Here is a 24,069-nt window from a genome sequence, read left to right as displayed (position 1 = left end):
CCAGGGAGCTGTATCAGAAGTACAGCAGCCAGAACTCAATGGGATGCTGGCCCTGCAAGCAGAGGCTTTAGCCTTCTATGTCCAACTAGCGCTCCTGGCTAGACTCAAAGTCAGTGTGGTTCACAAGGTTCTCTCTCGTGCACTATCACCAGTGACATGGGCTGCCCCAGTCTCCTTTCACTTTGCTGTAGGAAGATGACATCTTCTCCAACACCTGGCTACAAGAGTCACTGGTGATGGCCCCACTTACAGCTGTGTGTTTGTACTGTCCATGCTGCTCCAGAGCATGCCTCTTCTTTCTAAGAATTTCCACTGCATATTTCTCTCTATCTCTCCTCTGAGAATGCAGTTACTCTGCTCTTCTTCTTTTATTTTCCTGCGGTCAAATTGGTACATATTTTCCTTGTTCAGCAATCTTGTATTCCTATCCTGTATTTTGGAGAACCTTTTACATGCATACACATTTAAACTTTAAAATATTTTAACATCTAACCCTTTACAACTGTGAAGAATCCCTCTCTACCTTTATCAGTCTTATTAATTATACTTTGCCTGATATTTGTTCTTTTTGTTAAGATTTATTTATTTTTATTTGAAAGAGTTACAGAGAGAGTTAGAGACAGAGAGAGAGAGAGGTCTCTGTAACAGAGTTAGGGAGAGATAGAGACAGAGAGCTGGTTAACTCCCCAGATGACTGCAACAGCTGGAGCTGCGCCAATCTGAAGCCAGGAGCCAGAAGCTTCTTCCAGGTCTCCCACATGGGTTCAGGGGCCCAAGGACTTGGGCCATCTCCCACTGCTATCCCAGGCCATAGCAGAGAGCTGGATTGGAAGAGGAGCAGCCAGGACTAGAACCGGTGCCCATATGGGATGCCGGCACTTCAGACTAGGGATTTTTTTTGTTTGTTTGTTTTGAGAGGCAGAGTGGACAGTGAGAGAGAGAGACAAAGAGAAAGGTCTTCCTTTGCCGTTGGGTCACCCTCCAATGGCTGCCGCGGCCGGTGCGCTGTGGTCGGCGCACCACGCTTGGTCTGAAGGCCTGAGCCAGGTGCTTATCCTGGTCTCCCATGGGTGCAGGGCCCAAGCACTTGGGCCATCCTCCACTGCACTCCCGGGCCATAGCAGAGAGCTGGCCTGGAAGAGGGGCAAACAGGACAGAATCCAGCGCCCCGACTGGGACTAGAACCCCGGGGTGCCGGCGCCGCTAGGCAGATTAGTCTGTTGAGCCACGGCGCTGGCCCAGGCTAGGGATTTAACCCGCTGCACTGCAGCTCCACTTTGCCTAATATTAATGCGGTCATTTTGTAGTTATTTTCAGAAACTTATACCTAATGTTTGCATTATATATCTTTTGATAGTCTTTTTTAAAAAATCATGTCAATTTCTTGTAAAGATTTTTTTTTTTAAATTACACATAGAGAATGAGAGGCAGAAAGAGAGAGAGAGACAGAGAGGTCTTCCATCAACTGGTTTACTCCCCAGTTGGCTGCAATGGCTGCAGCTGAGCCAATCTGAAGCCAGGAGCTAGGGGCTTCTTCCTGGTCTCCCATGTAGGTGCAGGGGCCCAAGGACTTGAGCCATCTTCTATTGCTTTCCCAGGCCATAGCAGATAATGGGATCAGAAGTGGAGCAGCTGGGACTTGAACCAGTGCCCACATGGGATGCTGGCACTGCAGGCGGCAGCTTTACCCACTACACCACAGTGCCGGCCCCTAGTCTTTTACTTCCAACCTGCCTTCATATTTCAGGTGATTTTCTTGTGAACAGTAGTATATCATTGAGTCTTGCTTTTTTAAAAATCCAGTTGTCAATCTCTGCTTTTTGAATGAAATTTTAGGCTACTTATATTTAATGTAATTTTTATTGTAATTCATTTTAAATTTATTATTTTGCTATTTGTGTTCTGTTTGTCCTATTGTTTTTAGTTCTATTTTCTTTTTTCCTTTTTTAGGATTGAAGATTTTTAAACTTCTTTTGATCTTCATGTTTTTTATTTTCTGTTTGCTTACTAGCTATACTTCTTTGTTTTGCTTTTTATCAGCTACTCTAGAAATTAAAATATTCATGTTTAACTTACCATAATCTGCCTTCCAGTAATACCATGTTTCATGAATAATGTAAGAATTTTACAATAGTACAATTGTATTTGTCTTCATCTTGCCTGTTGAGTTCTTTTTTTAAAAAAAAAAAATAGATTATTTATTTGAAAGGCAGGAAGAGAAGAAGAGGGACAGGGAGGGTAAGGGAAGGAGAGTGAGAGTGAGTGCTTCCATCCACTGTTTGACTCCCCAAACAGCCACAACAGTCAGGTCTGGGTCAAGCTGATGCCAGGAACTCCATCAAGGTCTTCGACAGTGGCAGCAGTGGTTCAAGTATTTGGGTCACCATCTGCTGCAGGAGCATTAGTAGGGAGCCATATCAGAAGCAAAGCAGCCAGGACTCAAACTGACACTCTAAAATGGGATTCCAGCCTTGCAAGTGGTGGCCTACTGTGCTGCACCACTATACCAACTCCCTGTTGAGTTCTTATTTCATGTATTTTATGTGTAACAGTAAAACACACACACGGACACACATATATGGATACTCCAAAAAGTATGTATGTGAATTATAATTCTAACAGATTAATTTATATTTACCAATTTATCTTTTCTGTTGCCCTTTTTTCCATTTTGTAGATTGAGGCTCCTGTTATAATTGCCTTTAGCATGATGAGGGCTTTTTTTTTTTTTTTTTTTTTAGCATTTGTTGTAGTGTATAACTGATGTCTTAATAGGAAATATCCTTATTTTACTTTCATTTTTGATCAATACTTTTTTTATATATAGAATTAGAGATTGTCAGGAATCTTCTTACCTCACCATTTTATGTATTATTTTATTGTTACTGCTCCATTGTTTTTGTTGAGAAGCTCTCCTGTCATTCTTATCTATGTTTTGAATTTTATGAGTCATTTAATAAGTTTCATAAATCATTTCTTCTCCTACGTCCAGTCTTGTTTAGCTCATTGAATGAATTCCTTACTTCTTTGTGTGTGTGTGTTTTTTTTTTTTTTAATTTTGAGTATTTCCACTTGAGTCTTTGTTATTAATTCCAAGATCTAGGCCATCTGTACATATGCTTCTGTTGTCTTTTTTCTTTTAATTATGAGTTGGGCTTACTTAATCATATAACTTTTTTCTTGTATGCATGACATTGTATTTAAAGAATACTACAGGCTGAAATAACCACTTTTGTGATAGAGCGACTACTGGTGAAGTAGAAATGACCATGGAGAGGCAATGAAACGAGAACTGTTAGCAGAATTTGTACTTGTGTGCCAGAGAACCTTCATAGTACTCTCATGTTCTCCAGTTTTGATCACACACACGTTTTTGAAGTGCCTCATATTTATAAAAACAGACATCTTGTCAGAGGATTAACATCGCAGGAGATTAACTCCAGGCATCTTAACTGGTATCTTAACCACTATGCCAAACACCTACCGCTACTATGTCTTTTTTGATGAAAATGTTAGCTTTATTACTGATTTGCATTTACTTGTAAAATGAATGTGATAATACATCTTACAGAATTTTGTTTTTAACTTATCACAGGTATTATTCTGCCCTAAAAACTATGGAACAATTAGAAAATGTGTACTTTCCCCGGGTTAGTCAATACCGGTTTTGTCAACTAATGATAGAAAATCTTCCTAAACTCCGTGAGGATATTAAGGAAGTCTCCATGTCTGATCTCAAAGATTTTTTGGAAAGCATTCGAAAACATTCTGACAAAATAGGTGAAACAGCAATGAAACAGGTGAGAGTAAAAGAATTTTAACTTAATATTAATAATCTGGAAAATAAAATATATCCCAAAATGCACTTCTTATCTTTTATAAAATACTTATTTTTATTTACCCTTTTCTTATCTTTCCTAGTTCTTGTTTAGGATGCATTTTAAAAATTTATTTAATGAATGCATTTTTACAAAGATACAACTTTAGGAATACAGTGGTTCTTTCCCTCATGCCCCCCACCCCGCTCCTTTCCCACCTCCCATTCCCTCTCCCATCTCCTTCTTCATTTTGGATCATTTTTAGTATGACTTTATATATAGAGGACCATATCTGTGCTAGTCATAGAGTTCAACAATTTGCCCCCATGCCCACACACAATATATAGAATACAGTTTGGGGAGAGAATTTGCAGTTGATTCTCATATTGCAATTCAGTAGGGACAGAGGTCCTACTTGGGGAGCAAGTGCACATTGACTACTGTTGTTCCTTTAACGATTTTTTTTAAAATTTTTTGACAGGCAGAGTGGACAGTGAGAGAGAGAGAGAAAGGTCTTCCTTTGCCGTTGGTTCTCCCTCCAATGGCCGCCGCGGCTGGCGCGCTGCAGCCGGCGCACCGCGCTGATCTGAAGCCAGGAGCCAGGTGCTTATCCTGGTCTCCCATGGGATGCAGGGCCCAAGCACTTGAGCCATCCTCCACTGCACTCCTGGGCCACAGCAGAGAGCTGGCCTGGAAGAGGGGCAGCCGGGACAGAACTGGCACCCCGACCGGGACTAGAACCCGGTGTGCCGGCGCCGCAAGGCGGAGGATTAGCCTAGTGAGCAGCGGCGCCGGCCTCCTTTAACGATTAACACTCTTTTTTTTTTATGACGTCAGTGATCACCCGAGGCTCTTGTCATGAGCTGCCAGGGCTATGGAGGCCTTCTGTGACCACAGACTCCATCGTTATTTGGATACAGCCATATGCCAAAAGGATGTTCTCCTCTCCCTTCAGAGAAAGAATGTCTAGGATGCATTTTTGTTAACTTTTTTCTTTTGCATTTACAGTTGTTGCTTATTTAATTCAAGTCAGTCTAACTTGAATTCTTTTTTTTTTCCCCATAGAAACCTTTTATTTAAGGCATACAAGCTTCATGCATTTCATAAGTACAACTTTAGGAATATAATGATTTTTTTCCCACCATACCCGCCCTCCTTCCCCTACTCCTCCTCCTCCTCCTCCCTCTCCCATTCCCAGTCCCATTCTCCACTCCATTTTCAATTAACTTTCTACACAGAGGACCAACTCTATGCTAAGAGTTCAACAATTTGCACGGAAAAAAACAAACAAACAAACAAAAAAACCTGTTCCTCAACAGTCACAAGGGCTGTTCAGTCATTGCATCTTGAAGTTAATTTCACTTCATCTTTTTTTTTTTAGAAACTTAATTAATTTTAAAGAAGCACCCAAGAATGATACATCTTTTCCTCCTCCCTCTCTCTCTCTTCCTCCCTCTCTCTCTGTAACTCTTTCAAATAAATCTTTAAAAAAAAAAAAGCCATAATGGAAACTGTGTGCTTATATGCAAATGAGACAGTTTGCTTCTCATAGTAACTAATAGAGCCAGCAGACAAAAAAATCACTAAGCATATAGACTTTTAATAATATGATTGACAACCATGACTTAATTGACACATACGTAAAACTGTATCCCATAATTTTAGAATGTACATTCTTTTTAAGAACACCTACCAAAATTGATTAAATTCTGGTCCATCCACATATATGACAAATATTTGGAAAATATTGGTAAATTTCAAAGAATTAAAATAATTGTGTGTTCTCTGGCCTCATTGGAATTATTCTAGGAATCAGTAACAAGTAAATATAAATCATTGTATTTTTAAAAATTAAGAAATAAAATTCTGAATAACCTATGGTTCACAGAAGAAACTGCAGTTGAAACCAGAAAATATGTTGAAGTAGGATTGGAGCCGGCACTGTGGCACAGTGGGTTAAAGTCCCAGCCTGCAGTGCCAGCATCCCGGGTGAGTGCTGGTTCGAGTCCCGGCTGCCCTACTTCCGATCCAGCTCTCTGCTATGGCCTGGGAAAGCAGTGGAGGATGGCCCAAGTGCTTGGACCCCTGCACCCACATGGGAGATCCGGAAGAAGCTCCTGGCTTCGGATTAGCCCAGCACCCGCCATTGTGGCCATTTGGGAAGTGAACCAGCAGATGGAAGACCTCTCCCTCTCCCTCTCCCTCTCCCTCTCTCTCTCTCTCTCTCTCTGTAACTCTCTTTCAAGTAAATAAATCTTTAAAAAAAAAAAAGAAGAAGAAGGAAGTAGGACATTGGAATTTGTAGAATGAGCAGAAATTGTGTTTAAAGGGAAATTTACAGCCTTAAATTTAATGAATTAGGAAACAAAGGCTGAAATCTGTAATCTAAATATCTAAATTGTCATTTCAAGAAGCTAAAAAAATGTTAAAAAAGACAAAAGAAGGAATGAAATAAGAGCAGAAATAAGCATACTAGAAAACAAAATTCAGGAGGGAAGATAATAAAGCCAAAAGTTAATTCTTAGTCTTTTGAAATAAAATTGATGAACCCTGTAAGACTGTTCAGAAGAGAAGAGCAAAGGCATAAGTCATGAATGAAAAAAGGTGACATCACTATAGTTCAGATATTAAAAAAAGATTAGGAACAAACATTTTGAACTAATTTTGACTATAATAAGAGTAGAAATAATATGAATCTTTCTCTCCCCAAAATAGGCACAACACCAGAAAATCTTCAGTGTTACTCTGCAGAAGCAAAGTAATATGAAATTTGGGAAGAATGTTTATATCAATCATGATAGAATTCCAGAAGAAAGAAATGAAATTACATTGAAACATGTACTTGAGGATGAAGATGAGAGTGAAGAAGAGGTAATAGGGTTTCTTTCTTTATCTGTTCTTGGGTACCTTTTTTTTTCTTTTGGATTATAGTGTACATTTATGTGTTTCATAATCTTTCCATCTTGATCAGATTGTAATGCACTATTAAATGCAGTTGAGTCATCTGAAATATGAGGCTATATAATTGACAAAAAAACCTAGTGACAGAAAAATAATACAGGTTATATTTAGAAGCCTTAGTGTTCTGCCATAATTAGCAAAGGCATAAATTATTGCAGTGATCACTCATAATTATTGGTGGTAAATGTTTTATTATTAAAAGTTTTTAAAAGAAATTTGAAGGCAAAGATAGCAAGAGAGACAGTGAAAGAGGGTTCCCATCCACTAGTTCAATCCCCAAATGTTTGAAACTGCCAGAGCTGAGCTGGGGCTGAGCTAGGAGCTGGGAATTCAATCCAGTTTCTCATGTGAAGAACCCTATCAGTTGAGCGAGCTGAGTTGAGCTCTGCGGGGAGCTGGAGTCAAGAGTGTAGCTAAGTATTGAGCTTAGCACCCCAATATGGCTTGGCAAATGCCCACCCCTGTGGTAAAATTTTTATTTTGTAGTGTCTTGGCCTTGCGATTTGGCCCTATTCTGGATAGCCTACCCTTTTTTTCTCCAGCTGGTGCTGAGATACTGAAGAATAACTTCAATATTGTTAAAGTTAAGATTTTTTTTTTTAAATTAGACAGGCAGAGTTAGACAGAGAGAGAGACAGAGAGAAAGGTCTTCTTTCCGTTGGTTCACCCCCCAAGTGGATGCAACAGCCAGAGCTGCGCCAATCTGAAGCCAGGAGCCAGGTGCTTCTTCCTGGTCTCCCACGAGGGTACAGGGGCCCAAGGACTTGGGCCATCCTCCACTGCCTTCCTGGGCCACAGCAGAGAGCTGGACTGGAAGAGGAGCAACTGGGACAGAATCCGGCACCCCAACTGGGACTAGAACCCAGCGCCCACATATCGGGATGCTGGCGCCACAGGCAGAGAATTAACCAAGTGAGCTACGGCGCCAGCCCCAAAGTTAAGATTTTTTAAAAAGAAAAGTCCTAATAACTAGAACTTTGAAATAATCTTTACATATTAATTTTTTCCATCCTTTGTGTTCAAATTCATTGTCTTATCCTATTTTTTTATTCTCATCACAAAGTTGTCTAATTTTTTTAGAGATTTGTTTTGTTTATTTTAAAGGCAAAGTTGCAGAGGAAGACAAGGAGAGACAGAGAGGTCTTCCAGCTCCTGGATTCTGGCTTTGGATTGGCACAGCTCTGGCCATCTGGGGAGTGAATCAGTGGATGGAAGACACTCTCTCTTTCTCTCTCTCTCTCTCTCTCTCTGCCTCTCTGTAACTCTGCCTTTGAATAAATAAATCTTAAAAAAAAAAAAAAAAAAAAGTAGAGCCGGCGCTGAGGCTCACTAGGCTAATCCTCCGCCTGCGGCGCCGGCACACCGGGTTCTAGTCACGGTCGGGGTGCCAGATTCTGTCCCAGTTGCCCCTCTTCCAGGCCAGCTCTCTGCTGTGGCCAGGGAGTGCAGTGGAGGATGGCCCAAGTGCTTGGGCCCTGCACCCATGGGAGACCAGGATAAGCACCTGGCTCCTGGCTTCGGATCAGTGTGGTACGCCAGCCACAGCGCGCTGGCCGCGGCGGCCATTGGAGGGTGAACCAACGGCAAAGGAAGACCTTTCTCTCTGTCTCTCTCTCTCACTGTCCACTCTGCCTGTCAAAAAAAAAAAAAAAAAAAAAAAAAGAGCAGCCAGGACTCAAACTGGCACCCATATGGGATGCTGGCACTGCAGGTGGTGGTTTTACCCACTACACCACAGTGCCAGGCCCCCAACAATAGTAAATAATATGACTTACTTGCTTAAGAGAAGGAACTTTGCTATAGCTAAACCATAAATCCATGCAGAATTTTTACAAAGCAATAATGAGATGTCTTTAGATTCCATAGCAATTTTCTAATGCTTTACTAAGTACATTAAAGATAAAACATGAACTACTGAGGGGCTGGTGCTGCAGCATAGTGAGTAAAGCCACCGCCTGCAGTGCTGGCATCCCATATGGACACTGATTCGAGACCCGGCTGCTCCGCTTTTGATCCATCTCTCTGCTATGGCCTGGGAAAGCAGTGGAAGATGGCCCAAGTCCTTGGGCCCCTGCACCCATGTGGGAGACCTGGAAGAAGCTCCTGGCTCCTGGCTTTGCATTGGCTCAGCTCTGGCCATTGTGGCCATCTGGGGAGTGAACCAGCGAATGGAAGATCTCCCTCCCTCCCTCCCTCCCTCCCTCCCTCCCTCCCTCTTTCTCTCTCTCTCTCTCTCTCTCTGCCTCTCCTCTCTCTGTGTAATTCTTTAAAAAAAAAAAAAAGTCCACGAGTCTCCTTGTCTAACATTACATTCTAAGAGTTGACTAGAGTTTGATTTATAATTTTTTTTGACGATTTATAATTTTTTAAAAATTGTTTTATTTTTCAGGTCTTAACTGTTCAGGATCTTGTTGATTTTTCCCCTGTTTATAGATGTTTGCACATTTATTCTGTTTTGGTAAGTGTGTTTTATTTTTGCATGTTAATACATTTATATACAGGGGTCTTCAGAAAATTCATGAGAAGTGCATATTATGGAAAAATTATTCATGGATACAACGATATCAAATTCTCTCAATTGTTTATCTAATAATGTATTAATTTCCCCTTGTTTTTAAGAATACTTTTGCTGGATATGGAATTCTTCGTGTTTTTTCTTTAGCACTTTCTTTGATTATGTCATTTCCCTGCCTTTTCTTTAAAAAAGAAAGATTTATTTATTTGTTTATTTTTATTTATTTATTTGAAAGGCAGATTTAGAGAGAAGGAGAGGGAGAGGCAGAGAGAGAAGTCTTCCATGCCCTGGTTCACTCCCCAGATGTCCACAACAGCCAGGGCTGGGTCAGGCCACTGCTGGGAGCCAGGAGCCAGGAGTTTCATGCAGGTCTACCACATGGGTGCAGGGGCGCAAACACTTGGGAGTCATCTTCTGCTGCTTTTCTTAGGCCATTAACAGGGAACTGGATTGGAAATGGAGCAGAGGGAACATAAACTGGTACCCATATGGTCTGCCAGTGTTGTGGGCCATGACTTTACCTGCTATGCCAAAAGTCAACCCCCAATCTATTGCCTTCTTAAGACAATTACTTTAAAGGAGTTCAATGGCTTGAGAAATTGTATGATCGAGAAAGAATGGTGATTATGTTAATTAGAGGAAAAGAACTATATCAATTAACTTTTTTCTTACAGTCCTCTATTAGAAGACAGAACTAACACTGTACTAACTGTCCAAGATAAAAATGCATTTATAAGCACAATATAAGTGTAAAGTAAACTCATTGTCTTAAAAGAGCATATATAAGCACAATATAAATATTATTTTATAAATAAGTTAGTGATGTTTCAAGTGTGTTCAGCTTGATGAATAGATTTGCTAGGAGAATGACTCTTTCTAAAGCCATAATAAATCATCCTTTAGTATAAGATCAATAATATCTTTAGTCTATTCTGTATTTAATTCTTCAAATGTGTGTGAGTATTAAAAAATTCTTTCAGATTTTTTCCAAATCTAATATTTTGCCTTTTATAATGTCAAGTGGTAGTGTATACATTTTTTAAAATATGAACTTATTTGAAAAGTATTTGAGAGGCCTAGAGAGAGAAAGAAAGAGGAAGATGAGGAGAAAGAGAAGGAGATATATAGCGAGACACAATTCTCATCTACTGGTTCACTTCCCTAATGTTTACAATGACTGAGGACCAATGCTGAAGCTGGGAGCCAAGAACTCAATTCAGGTCTTCCATGTGAGTGGCTAGAACCCAATCACTTGAGCCAACACAATAGACTTCCAGTCAGAAGCTAGAGCCTGAGCCCAGGCACTCCAGTGTGGAACCTGAGTATCTTAACCATTAAGCTAAATGCTTGCTCCCAGATTTTACTTTTTAAAATATAAAGTAGCAAATAGTAAATATGTAACTGGGTTTACACTTAAGACAATTTGGTTACACAGCTTTAGCTGAAAAAAAAAAAAAAAAAAAAAAAAGGTTAGCCGGTGTAACATAAAATTTTTTGGCAGCCCCAGAGAACACTATTAATGTTTAAAAGATTTATCTTCAGTTGCTGTTTTTCTTTACAACTCTCCAAGGAGGAGTGTCAAGATCAGCCAAAATCATGTTTACATTTAAATATATAGGACATTGTTCATTCAAAACTCTGTTCTCAGGGCCTGTACTGTGACATAGCCCGATAAGCCACCGCCTGCAGGACAAGCACCCCAGATAGGTGCTAGTTCAAGTCCCAGCTACTCCACTTCTGATCCAGCTTTCTGCTAATAGCCTGGGAAAGCAGTGGAAGATGACTCAAATGCTTGGGCCCCTGCACTCATGTGGGAGACCCATATGGAGCTCCTAGGTCCTGGCTCTGGTCTGGCCCAGCCCAGGCCATTGTGGCCATTTGGAGAGTGAACCAGCAGATGGAAGACTTTCTCTCTCTCTCTCACTTTCTTTCTCTCGTTCTCCCCCTCTTCCTCTCTGTAACTCTGCCTTTCAAATAAATAAGTAAATCTTTAAAACAAACAAAAAAAAGCTACCTTCTCTTTGCTATACTCTCAAAGTACTCCTTCTTAATAAAGCAATATTAATTATCAATAGTTGAGGATAAAAGAGGTCATTTAAAAATCATTGTGTTATCATTACTCCCACCTATGTGATTACTCCCTACCATATGTCTTGACTAAGAACATCTCACCATAGGACAAAATATACCGCTGTTTCTAATGATTTACCATTAACAGAAATCTGTGCAGGAAGGAAAAAACTCCTGTGTGTACACAGTTCCTTGATTAATCATCAGAAGAGACATTTCCTTTCCTTAGCACCCTGGAGGTTTTTACACATCAATAAAATGCTTTTGGCAGTACTATTATCAGTGAAGATAGGACTTTTTTTTTTTTTTTTTTTTTTTTTTTTTTTACACAGCAAATGTGGGAGCTTCCAGGTTGGCCTCCAAAGAACCCCACCTCATAGTATTCACATCTGGTGATAGTCCCTCCCTCATTATACCAAAGTCAGTATATATGGCCAACAGGACAGAGCAAAAGTTATGGTATGTCACTTCAGAGACTAGATTCTATCTTCTCTGCTGAATCACTCACTCTGGGGGAAAGCAGCTGCAAAGTCATAAAACCTCTTGGCAGCCTTGTAGAGAACACATGTGGCAAGGAGCTGAGCAAGTAGTGTCCAGGAATAGGCTTTAGCTGGATTACACAGTGCAACTGCAAGTAGAAGGTAATGCTTCAGGGTTGTCCCAATCTAGGTAAGAAATCTAGGCTTTCAAATTTCTATATCCACACACATGATTGATTCACTTCAACCTTAATAACATAGTGTAAAGTGGGGGAGAGGTAGATCCAAGGCACTTCTAGCTCCTTAAGAGAAGGATTTCAAGGGGTCAGCACGGTGGTGTGGCGGGTAAAGCCACGGCCTGCAGTGCCAGCATCCCATATGGGCACTGGTCCGAGTCCTAGCCATTCCTTTTATGAGCCAGCTTTCTGCTATGACCTGGAAAAGCAGTAGAAGATGGCCCAAGTCCTTGGGCTCCTGCCCCCACTTGGGAGACCTGGAGGAAGGTCCAAGCTCTTGGCTTCGGGTCAGTCCAGGTCTGGCCATTGTGGCCATCTGGGGAGTGAACCAGTAGATGGAAGACCTCTCTCTTTTTGTCTGCCTCTCTGTAATCTGCCTTTCAAATAAATAAATACATCTTTAAAAAAAAAAAAAAGCAAAGGATTTCAAGGAGATTTGAACAAAGTACCAATAGTTAGAGAAGAATTATTACTGTGAATGTAGGCTAGAGTTCCTAGGCAGATACTTTATACAAAAAAGCTGAGGATCTAAAAATTATTTCCTTAAAATTTCTAGCCCAAGACTTCTTTGAAAACCTTGGATCATTAGTAACTCATAGGCCAGTACTCCTCAACTATAATTGGTATTCATCAAACATATTTGGAAATTCATTTATGCAGTATTCCTTATTCTAAGAAATGAGTCCCTGTACTCTGAAAGTTAAGGATGTGGCCAGCTAACAAAATTCACACAAATTCTTAGGATTTCTCAAAGCCTAAAAAGTGATAAGCTATACTGTAGGTATTTCTTACAGCATTTTTAATATTTTCTCTCTGTTTTTTGAAAGTATACCTTTTATCTTTGAACGAGACACTTTAATTAAACAGAGCAGAAAATGCTGCCTTGAAATTTTAAGAAGAGCTCTTTTAGCTAAAATGGACTTATAGCTGATAGACCTCGTTTTACAGATTAATGTTAACCTTTTTATAATAATCTCTTCAAAATTTACTTAGTGGATACTGTCTAAGTACTTTATATATATTTACTAATACTCAATATAGCCTTAGAAATTTAACTGTATTTTTGTGGTTTTTTTTTTTAAGATTTATTTTATTTGTTTGAAAGATGGAGTTACAGAGAGAGGTAGAGATGGAGAGAGAGGTCTTCCATCTGCTGGTTCACTCCCCAATTGGCCACAACAGCTGGAGCTGTGCCGATCCGAAGCCAGGAGTCAGGAGCTCCTTCCAGGTCTCCCACGTGGGTGCAGGGGCCCAACTACTTGGGCCATCTTCCACTGCTATCCCAGGCCATAGCAGAGAGCTGGATCAGAAGAGGAGCAGCCTGGACTAGACCTTATGCCCATAAGGGATGCTGGTGCTTCAGGCCAGGGTTTTAACCCACTGTGCCATAGTGCCAGCCCCTTTAACTATATGTTTGTAAATGAGAAACTCAACTGATAGAAGTAATTTGCCCAATGACAAATGCAAGGAAGTGGAAGACATGGAATAACAGATAGAAGGAAGAGGAGTTGTAAAAATAAAGAGATGTGGCTGGCGCTATGGCGCACTAAGTTAATCCTCTGCCTACGGCACCGGCATTCCATATGGGCACCGGTTCTAGTCCTGGTTGCTCCTCTTCCAGTCCAGCTCTCTGCTGTGGCCCAGGAGGGCAGTGGAGGATGGTCCAAGTGCTTGGGCCCCTGCACCCGCATGGGAGATGGGGAGGAAGCACCTGGCTTTTGGCTTCGGATCAGCGCAGCTCTGGCCATTGCGGCCATTTGGGGAATGAACCAACAGAAGGAAGACCTTTCTCTCTGTCTCTCTCTCTCGCTGTCTGTAACTCTGCCTGTCAAATAAATAAATAGAATCTTTAAAAAAAAAAAAGAGAAACTAGCCTTACCAAATAATTTTTTGGTCATACATGTAACCATTAGTTATTATGCTAATCGCTTCTCAGCCTTTTGGCTAAGATCAAGTGTAGTTATTATGCTAATGAACGTTTAAGTCCAAAGAATAGTAAGACCACACCAACATAGTAAAAAAGAAAAAAGTAGTGCCAGAATTGAAAAAAATTGACATCTTTTCAAATGTGGTTTTTCTTGAATTTTTAAATTTCATATCATGAAGATATAACATAGGAAGAACTAAAATTATCACAAATTATAAATTAATATATTTAATTATAAAGACAGATTCTGAGACTATTCAGTAATGTTTATTTTGAATATTTGAGAAAATAAATTTTATAGTTTCTGAACAATCACAAAATTGATTCTGTGAAGTCTAAGGTGTTCTATAATTCTGTTGGTTCTCCACCATTGACTTTTGATTTTTTAATCATGATTTTACTTCCTAATCTTAATCATGATTTTATTTCTTTAATTTTGATCATGGACAGTAAAATGCAACCTAATACCCAATGTATCACTCTCAGCAAGTGCCATTCTGAAACCTCATATAGTGTCTGTTTGCTTAACACTTGTTGCACAAGGATAAATATATATTCTTTTCCTGAGGGCTTAGTGCCTGTTGACATAAGCTATCAAGATAAAGTGCTATAAAAATATTTCATTAAAAGCTGAATGTGGCATTAAAGAGTCAATTACTGGTCAACAAATATTTATGAAACATCAGAAGCAATACTGGGGAAGGAATAATAAATCACACTCTAATGATCTTTGTCCTTTTGAGCCATACAGATCCAGAACAGAGATATACTAAATAACAGAAATAATTATTGATGCTAATTTTAGTTTGCTGTGTCTGCATAAGATAGAAGATTAAGAGCTACCAAAGAGGGGTCAGCACTGTGGTGTGATAGGCTAAGCCTCTGTCTATGGCAGCAGCATCCCATATGGGTGCTGGTTCATATCTGGGTTGCTGCTCTTCGAGTCAAGCTCTCTGCTGTGGCCTGGGAAAGCAGTAGAAGATGGCCCAAGTGCTGAGGCCCCTGCACCTACATAGGAGACTTGCAAGAAGCTCCTGTTTCCTGGCTTCGGATCATCCCATCTCTGGCCATTGCAGCCATTTGGGAAGTGAACCTGTGGATGGAAAACCTCTTTCTCTCTCCCTCTCTCCCTCCCTCTCTCTGTAACTCTGCCTCTCAAATAAATAAATAAATAAATAAATAAAAACTTAAAAAGAAAAACCTACCAAAGACAAAAACCATTCTTCTCTACCAAAGACAAAAACCATTCTTCTCTACCAAACCCAGAACCTGTAAGAGAACATGTAACTTGAAGGGAGTTGTCAAAGAGCCAAACCACAACTTAGGCCACTTTAATCACTGAATTAATTAATAACTTCATTTTGATCTAGTCTAAAAAAATATAAAACATGAAACTAGACACCAGGAAACCTTATTTCCAATGTTACTACAGATAACAGTGTGATCTTTGGTGGAACCTAGCCTCTGCCTGCTTCACGGTTAATTGCAGTTAAATATACTGTTACACCTAGGGCAGGTGTTTTGCCTAGAAGTTGAGACACCTCCATCTCATACCTGATTTTTTTAAGTTCTATTTTTATTTGTTTGAAAGGCAGACACACACACACATATGCGCGTATGTCATGGGCGGTGTCATATGGGCATTGGTTCATGTCCCAGCTGCTCTACTTCCAGTCCAGCTCTCTGCTAATGGCCTGGGAAAGTAGCAGATGACCCAAGGCCTTGTGCCCCTGCACCCATGTGGGAGACCCACAAGAAGCTCCTGGCTCCTGGCTTTGGTCTGGCCTAGCACTGGCCATTATGACTGTTTTGGGAGTGTACCAGATGATGAAAGGTTTCTTCCTCTCTTTCTCTCCCTCTCTCTCTATAACTCTGCCTTGCAAATAAATAAAATAAAAATTTTAAAAAATTTAATGTTGAAAAAATTTAGTGATCATATTAAAATTTATGAGTGAACTGTAGATTTTTAAAAATTCTTTTAATTGAGCCCATAAAACTGAAATAAATTCCCTAGAGGATATCTAGATTAAAAATATTTCTGCACCATGAGTTTATTTTAAACAGCATTAAAAAGAAGTCATGGGCCAATGTGGTGCAGCAGGTCAGACCGCCTCTTGCAATACTGGCATCATCCCATATGAGTTCTGCTTCGAGTCTCAACTGCTCCACTTCCAATTCAGCTCTCTGCTAATGCACTTGGGAAGGCAGCTGAACATGCCCTGAGTGTTCAAGCCCTTGTCACCCACGTGGGAGATCCAGATGGAATTCCAGACTCCTGGCCGTTGTAGCCATTTGGGGAGTAAACCAGCAAATGGAAGATCTCTCTGTCTCTCCCGCTAGGGCCCTCTCTACTCCCCCGCCCTGGCCCTGTAACTCTGCCTTTCAAATAAATATTTTCTTTAAAAAGTCATGTTTTTGGTAGGTACTTAAGCATAAAGAAAATCAGATTTTTTTTTCAGTGAAAATATGTTTTTAAAAGTTCTTTTTTTAAAAAAAATATGTATTTATTTGAAAGGCAGAGTGACAGAGAGGGAGAAAGATCTTCCATTTGTAGATTCCCTCCCCAAATAGCTGCAACTGCCAGGGATAGTCCAAACTAAAACTAGGAAGCAGGAACTCCATCTGAGTCTCTAATATGGGTGGCAGGAAATTTCGGCTCAGTATGATACATGCTATGATGAGGAAGTACAGGTTGCTTTTGGATCATAAAAAAATAACAAGCCTTCTGAAGTTAGGGGAATAACACCTGTGGTGAGTCCCTGAAGGATGAGTAAAATCATATAAGGCGAGGGATCCAGGAAGCGTATTTCATCAGGAGCCTAATGCAAAAACCAGGAAATAAAGAGAGACCAGTATATTGGATATACTGAGAGTTAAGAAGTGGTAAGAGATGAAGTAGGAGATGGAAGAAAATTCTAGATAATGCCACACCTTGTGAAACATGTGCAGAAATGTAGCCCTTTTTTTTTAATGCCATCTCTTTTTTTAAAGATTTATTTATTTATTTGAAAGGGGCGGGGGGAGGTCTTCCATCCACTGGTTCACTCCCAAATGGGCTGGAGCTGGGCTGATCTGAAGCCAGGAGCCTGGAGCTTCTTCTGGGTCTGTCTCCCTTGTAGGTGCATAGGCCCATGGATTTGGGTTATCTTCTACTGCTTTCCCAGGCCATAACAGAGAGCTAGATCAGAAGTGGAGTAACCAGGACTCGAACTGGCACCCCGGTGGGATACTGGTACTGCAGGTGGCGCCTTTACCTGCTATGCCACAGTGCTAAAATCCAGCCTTTTGACAACTAATCTCTTTATTTTCTTTTGCTTACTGAGAGCCATAGTTTGGCTTGAAAGTAAAAAAAAAAATCTATAAAACCTAAGGGGTAAGTTGGATAAATAAGAAATTGTTTGAACTTAACTTTATTCTTCCTAATTGTACTATAGTGCTAAAGAACTGTTGTTGACATTCAGTGTGAAGTGATATTTAGTATTTATATTCCAGTTAGAAAATATAAAATGATTCTTAGTGGATAAAGAATTATCTGTTTTATCTGTATGAGTGTATTTGTATTCATTATTTTGCTGATTTTATTTTAGGGTGATGAGGAAACATTTGAAAATTATTACCGAAAACAAAGAAAGAAACAAGCAAGACTAGTATTGCAGCCCCAGTCTAGTATGGTAAGTATGTCAAGTTTTTGAATTGGTTTTGTTGTTACTTTTTATTTCCTAATTGTGCTTTAGTTTCTTCAAACTTTGTGTCACTATTCAACTGTAAATACTTATTGAGCGCCTGCTGTTTCTGATCATTAGTTTAGGTGATAGGGTGTAGCAGTGGACAAATTGTTAAGATTCTTTTTTCATGAGCTTCATTTGTAAAAGGGAAGATAGACATGAATTGAAAATAAGATAAGTAAATATGTATGTAAAATATCAGGGAGTGGGCTAGCGCCGTGGTTCACTAGGCTAATCCTCCACCTGTGGTGCTGGCACCCTGGGTTCTACTCCCAGTTGGGGCACCGGATTCTGTCCCGGTTGCTCCTCTTCCAGTCCAGCTCTCTGCTGTGGCCCGGTTGCTCCTCTTCCAGTCCAGCTCTCTGCTGTGGCCCGGGAAGGCAGTGGAGGATGGCCCAAGTGCTTGGGCCCTGCACCCACATGGGAGACCAGGAGGAGGCTCCTGCCTCCTGGCTTCGGATCAGTGCAGCGCCGGCTGCAGCGCGCCAGCCATAGCGGCTATTTGGGGGGGGTGAACCAACGGAAAAGGAAGGCCTTTCTCTCTGTCTCTCTCTCTCACTGTCTAACTCTGCCTGTCAAAAAAAAAAAAAAAAAAAGTCAAAGAGTGATAATAAGGTGGACTATATCCCTTAATTGTTCCCTGGAAAAAAACAACTAAAGAGGACAGACATTGTTTTAAATCTTAAGTTTAAAAACATTATACTGAAGATCTAGCAAGAAAGTATAATCAGGCCAAAAACTAAGTAAATGAGGACCTGTTGTATATGTTGGCCCTGATGATAGTTACAGCAGTAGATGTGTTTGTTGAAACTTATAGAAACTGCATATGAGAATGTAAATTTTATTATGTAATTTATATCTAAATATATCTGACTATAAAACAAACATATGAAACAGGAAAAGCTAAATGAAGGCAGAAATTCGATAGGTTTAATGAAGCAGTGGAAATAGTTTTTATCCTAGGAGCACCTGCTGAAGGGGAAATTATGAGTTTCATGGATGTGGGGTTTAGAAAACAAAGCCCAGAGCCCACCCAGAGTAAATGTACAGTTAAGAGGTTGCCTCCTGTAAAGCTGAGCCTTCAAAGGATTTAAAGCCCCATTATTAGCATGACCTAGAGGTGAAATCACCCAAAAACCACTGTGTTCCCTCTGACAAATATTGTAAGGAAAATTACCTATCTCAAGTGTTGGTGCTGAGTAAACAGCAGGGAAAGATATATATCTAAGAACTCATAACAAGCAGCTTGTCACATGTATTTGCCACCCAAATCTGTTCTGCTTGTTAGTCCAAAAAATTCAAATCTCAAGCTGAAAATTTAATTTAGAGTGGTTCCATGCTGATAATTCCTTCAGTTGCCTGGCAAAAACAAATGTAGATCTCTGAAACTGTATCTCAGAGTTAGAAATATCTAGTTAAATTTCAAGGCCGGCGTCGCAGCTCACTTGGCTAATCTTCTGCCTGCGGCACCGGCACCCTGGGTTCTAGTCCCAGTTGGGGCGCCAGATTCTGTCCCGGTTGCTCTTCTAGTCCAGCTCTCTGCTGTGGCCCAGGAAGGCAGTGGAGGATGGCCCAAGTGCTTGGGCCCTGCACCTGCATGGGAGACCAGAAGGAAGCACCTGGCTCCTGGCTTCGGATCGACGCAGCGCGCTGGCCTTAGCGGCCATTTGGGGGGTGAACCAACGGAAAAGGAAAACCTTTCTCTCTGTTTCTCTCTTTCTCTAACTCTGCCTGTCAAAAAAAAAATTTTTTTTTCAAGGAAAGTTAGCAATTTATCATCAAAAATAATTGCCAAATAAGTGAGAATCATTAGAAATACTGACAATAGAAATAGATCCTAAAAGAACTTGATATTTAAATTAAAATATAAAATACCACTGCTTAATATGTTTGAAGAAATAAAAGGCAAGCTTGCTAATATAACAAACTATGAAACTATCAAGAAAGGACAGATAGGAAAAAAATGTCAAGTCAGATATATAGAAATTAAAGACATTAGCTGAAGTTAAATATACTATCTGTATGGGTTGTTTTTTTTTTTTTTTTTTGTATTTTTAAGGATTTATTTATTTTATCTGAAAGGCCGAGTTGCAGAGAGAAAGAGAGAAAGAGACAGAGAAAGATCTTCCATCCACTGGTTTACTCTCCAGATGGCCACAATGGCTGGAGTTAGGCCAGACTGAAGCCAGGAGCCAGGAGCTTCTTCTGGGTCTCCCACTTAGGTGGAGGGGTCCAAACACTTGAGCCATCCTCCACTGCTTTTCCACATGTATTAGCAGGGAGCTGGGTTGGAAGTGGAGCGACCAGGGCTCAAACCAGCGCCGATATGGGATGCTGGCACCGCAGGTGGAGGCTTTACCCACTACTTCACAGCACCAGCCCCATTACTATTTATATGTTTGTCAATATTGAATTCTTTCTTAGTTGATATGAAGAAATTATCCAGAAAGCTTCACAAAGAGGCAAAAGAAAAAAAAATCCAGAGGAGAGATACAGAATATCCAGAGAGGTCTGTCTAACTGGAGTCTCAGAAAAGATACAGCAAATAGGACAGTGGAATATTTAATGTCATGTTCCTGAAATTTTTCTGAGGCAAATGAGAAGTAGAAATCTACAGAATCAGCCAAAGTTTAAATAAAAAGAAATATATTCTCAGAAACCTTATAATGAAATTGCAGAATATCACAGATAAAGAAGATTTGAACAGCATTATTAGCTATCATCTCAATGGCATTTATCATCTAAATGGCATATATTGAATACTCTGCCCAAAAAAGCAGTACTTGCTTTTTACATGTATGTGAAGATTCACCAAAATAGATCGTTTTCTAGATATGGTATATAGGCCCGCGCTGTGGCTTAACAGGCTAATCCTCCGCCTTGCGGCGCCGGCACACCAGGTTCTAGTCCCGGTTGGGGCGCCGGATTCTGTCCTGGTTGCTCCTCTTCCAGGCCAGCTCTCTGCTGTAGCCAGGGAAGGCAGTGGAGGATGGCCCAAGTGCTTGGGCCCTGCACCCGCGTGGGAGACCAGGAGAAGCATCTGGCTCCTGGCTCCGGATCAGCGCGATGAGCCGGCTGCAGCGGCCATTGGAGGGTGAACCAACTGCAAAAAGGAAGACCTTTGGCCGGCGCCGTGGCTCAGTAGGCTAATCCTCCGCCTTGCGGCGCAGGCACACCAGGTTCTAGTCCCGGTCGGGCACTGATCCTGTCCCGATTGCCCCTCTTCCAGGCCAGCTCTCTGCTGTGGCCAGGGAGTGCAGTGGAGGATGGCCCAAGTTCTTGGGCCTTGCACCCCATGGGAGACCAGGAGAAGCACCTGGCTCCTGCCATCGGAACAGCGCGGTGCGCTGGCCACAGCGCGCCTACTGCAGCGGCCATTGGAGGGTGAACCAACGGCAAAAAGGAAGACCTTTCTCTCTGTCTCTCTCTCTCACTATCCACTCTGCCTGTCAAAAAAAAGATATGGTATATATACATGATGAAATACTATCCAGCCAAAAAAAAAAAATTGAATTCTGTCTTCTACAACAAAGTGGATACAATTGGAGACTGTTGTGCTTAGTGAAATAAGGCACATCCAAAAAGACAAATATCATGTTTTCTCTGGTTTGTGATAGCAAATATATAGAGTTCAAAAAATGTAATGCATATGGATGAAATTGGCACCTTGACATTTGATTATTGTTTATAGCCCTTGTCTATACTTCTGTGGAACAATGTTGTTTGTCTGCTTTCTACTTGTTCAATTCTTTATTTAGTGGAGGATTTACCTGTGATTATGAAGTAAATTGAAAGCATGGTATTGGAAAAATTAAAAGAAAGGAAGGAGGGAGTGTGGGAAACATCATAATGTGCTTAATACTGTATATATGAAATACTTGAAATGTGTTCTTTATGTAAATAAAGTTCTGAAACAATGTATTTGTGAAAGTTGGCAAGTCACAACATTTTTGGCCTTCTGACGACCATCACAGGGGAGGTTAAATCAATATGTATGTTTTTCTGTCTTCAAGATGTATAAAAACTATGTGAAATATTGCTAATATATCTGAGCAAAATAAGCCCTGCTAAAACTTGATCTTGCCTAAAAAAATAAAAGAAAAAAGAAAGAATATTGTAATGAATTAAACTTAGGACTTAGCCAAAATAGTCAATTAAAAACTCTCTTGAAAAGTTGTGCATCATTGGAGAAGGAGGTACTTTTCTCTGAAGGGAAGAGAGAACTTCCACTTTGATCATGGCCTTGTCTAAATAGGATCAGAGTTTGTGAACTCAAGAGGCTTCCATAGCCTTGACAGCTCATGACAAGAGCCTTGGGTGATTACTGACGTCATAAATAAGAGTGTCAATTGTTAAATCAACAACAGGAGTCACTGTGCACTTACTCCCCATGTAGGATCTCTGTCCTTAATGTATTGTAGTATGCGAATTAACAGTAAAACTAGTATTCAAACAGTTCTTTATACTTTGTGTGTCTGTGTGGGTGCAAACTGTTGAAATCTTTACTCAGCATATACTAAGTTGATCTTCTGTATATAAAGATAATTGGAAATGAATCTTGATGAAGAATGGGATGGGAGAGGGAGCAGGAGATGGGATGGTTGCGGGTAGAAGGGAGGTTATGGGGGAAAAAGCTGCTATAATTCAAAAATTGTACTTTGTAAATTTATATTTATTAAATAAAAAATAAATAAATTCAGTTCACAAATTATAGCAATAAAAAAAGTTGGTTTTTTTATTCAGCACTGTTGAAAAATATAGAAGCTTTGAGCATCACTTTCTGAAGTGAATATTTTTATCCACGTATTTCTGTATTCATGTATACAGTATGATAATCTAATGCTCTGTGATATGTGAGTTTAGTAAAAATGTTAGACAAAAAAAAACTTATTGGGGCCAGTGTTGTGTTAGGAGGTTAAGCTACCATTGTGAGTATGGCATCCCACATAGACACTGGTTTGTGTCCTGGCTACTCCATTTCAATCCAGCTCCCTGCTAATGCACTTTGGAAAGCAGCCGAAAGTGCGCCCACATGGGAGACCTGGGAGAAGCTCCTGGCTCCTGGCTTAGATCTGACCCAGGCCTAACCATTGTGGCCATTTGGGGAGTAAGCAAGCAGATGGAAGATTTGTCTCTTTCTGTCTCTCTCTCTCCCCTTCTCTTCCTCTCTCCCTCTCTGTCTCTCTGTAACTCTGACTTTCAAATAAATAAATCTTTACAAAAAACTTACAAATGTATTTATAGTAATATATCATCATTGTAAAAATAGGTAAAGGTAGAAAATTATAAGCAAGCCATTACCTTTTGTCTCACTACCTGCCAATAGTAACTATTATTAGCCTTTAAAAATACAGGTACCATTCTCCAGCTTTATGGAGACTAGACTGTAAGCTGGGAAGACTAGGAGGATCTCGTGATAGCTCAAGTGACAGGTGATGAGGGCTTCAGCTAGTCCACTGGGAAGGAGATTGTGAAGTTACACTTAAATTTTAACTTGTTTCTTGTCTGTATCCTTTTGAATATGTGTTTCATAAGGCTAAGGATTTTTTGTTATTTACAAGTGTATCCTTGGCACCCAAAAATACATGTACTATACAACAGGTGCTCAATAAATATTTGTTAATAAAGTTATAGTGACTTGGAACTTTTATGTTACTGGTTGGTTTAAATTGATTTCTATCTTTCATTTAAAGCATGAAACAGTTGATGGCTATAGAAGATATTTCACTCAAATTGTAGGGTATGTATCTAATATGGAAATAAATATTATTAATTTATGTTACTTGCTGGGAATAATTGTTCTCTATTTTTTTAAACACATGCTGTGTTGGTAATTATTCTTTTTAGGTTCTTTGTGGTGGAAGATCACATTTTACATGTGACTCAAGGATTAGTAACCAGGGCATACACTGATGAACTTTGGAACATGGCCCTCTCAAAGATAATTGCTGTCCTAAGAGCTCATTCAGTAAGTCAGACAATTTATGTTACTAAAATTTTAATTTAGTTACTTCAAGAACTTCTGAGCTGCATAGTGTCAGAGGAAAACTACCTCTGTCATTCTGTGTTTTTTGGTAATTGATCAGATTTGAAAGTAGTAATGTCAGGCTTTTGTTTGGTAATACCAGGCTGTGATTTTGTCACCGGCTGGGGCTTCCCAAGACAATTTTATTCCAGCATTATAGAAAATGAAGAATTAAGCTGGTCTCATTAGTCTCAACTGACCTCTTCATTAGATCACTGAAAAGCACCATGAAGAAAGGGTTTTTAATTATCATTCCAAATTCTTTGTCTCCAAAATAAACTCCACCATTAAAATTCAGTAGAACTTGTTCTTC

The 24,069-nt window shown here is 40.1% G+C and overlaps 1 protein-coding gene across 1 annotated transcript in view; it reads left to right on the top strand.

The window, feature by feature from the left end:
- EXOC6 (exocyst complex component 6) overlaps nt 1-24,069 on the top strand; it is a 188,924-nt gene that overhangs the window by 52,266 nt on the left and 112,589 nt on the right. Inside the window, exons 6-11 of the mRNA XM_062214680.1 lie at nt 3,596-3,800; nt 6,534-6,689; nt 9,169-9,237; nt 17,594-17,677; nt 23,425-23,471; nt 23,579-23,699. Coding sequence (XP_062070664.1) covers nt 3,596-3,800; nt 6,534-6,689; nt 9,169-9,237; nt 17,594-17,677; nt 23,425-23,471; nt 23,579-23,699 — 682 coding nt within the window. The remainder of the gene's footprint in view (nt 1-3,595; nt 3,801-6,533; nt 6,690-9,168; nt 9,238-17,593; nt 17,678-23,424; nt 23,472-23,578; nt 23,700-24,069) is intronic.

This window comes from Lepus europaeus, chromosome 17, assembly GCF_033115175.1.
Source record: "Lepus europaeus isolate LE1 chromosome 17, mLepTim1.pri, whole genome shotgun sequence".
NCBI lineage: Eukaryota > Metazoa > Chordata > Mammalia > Lagomorpha > Leporidae > Lepus > Lepus europaeus.
Note: the sequence above shows the minus strand (reverse complement) of the source record. Positions and strands in the feature narration are given on the sequence as shown.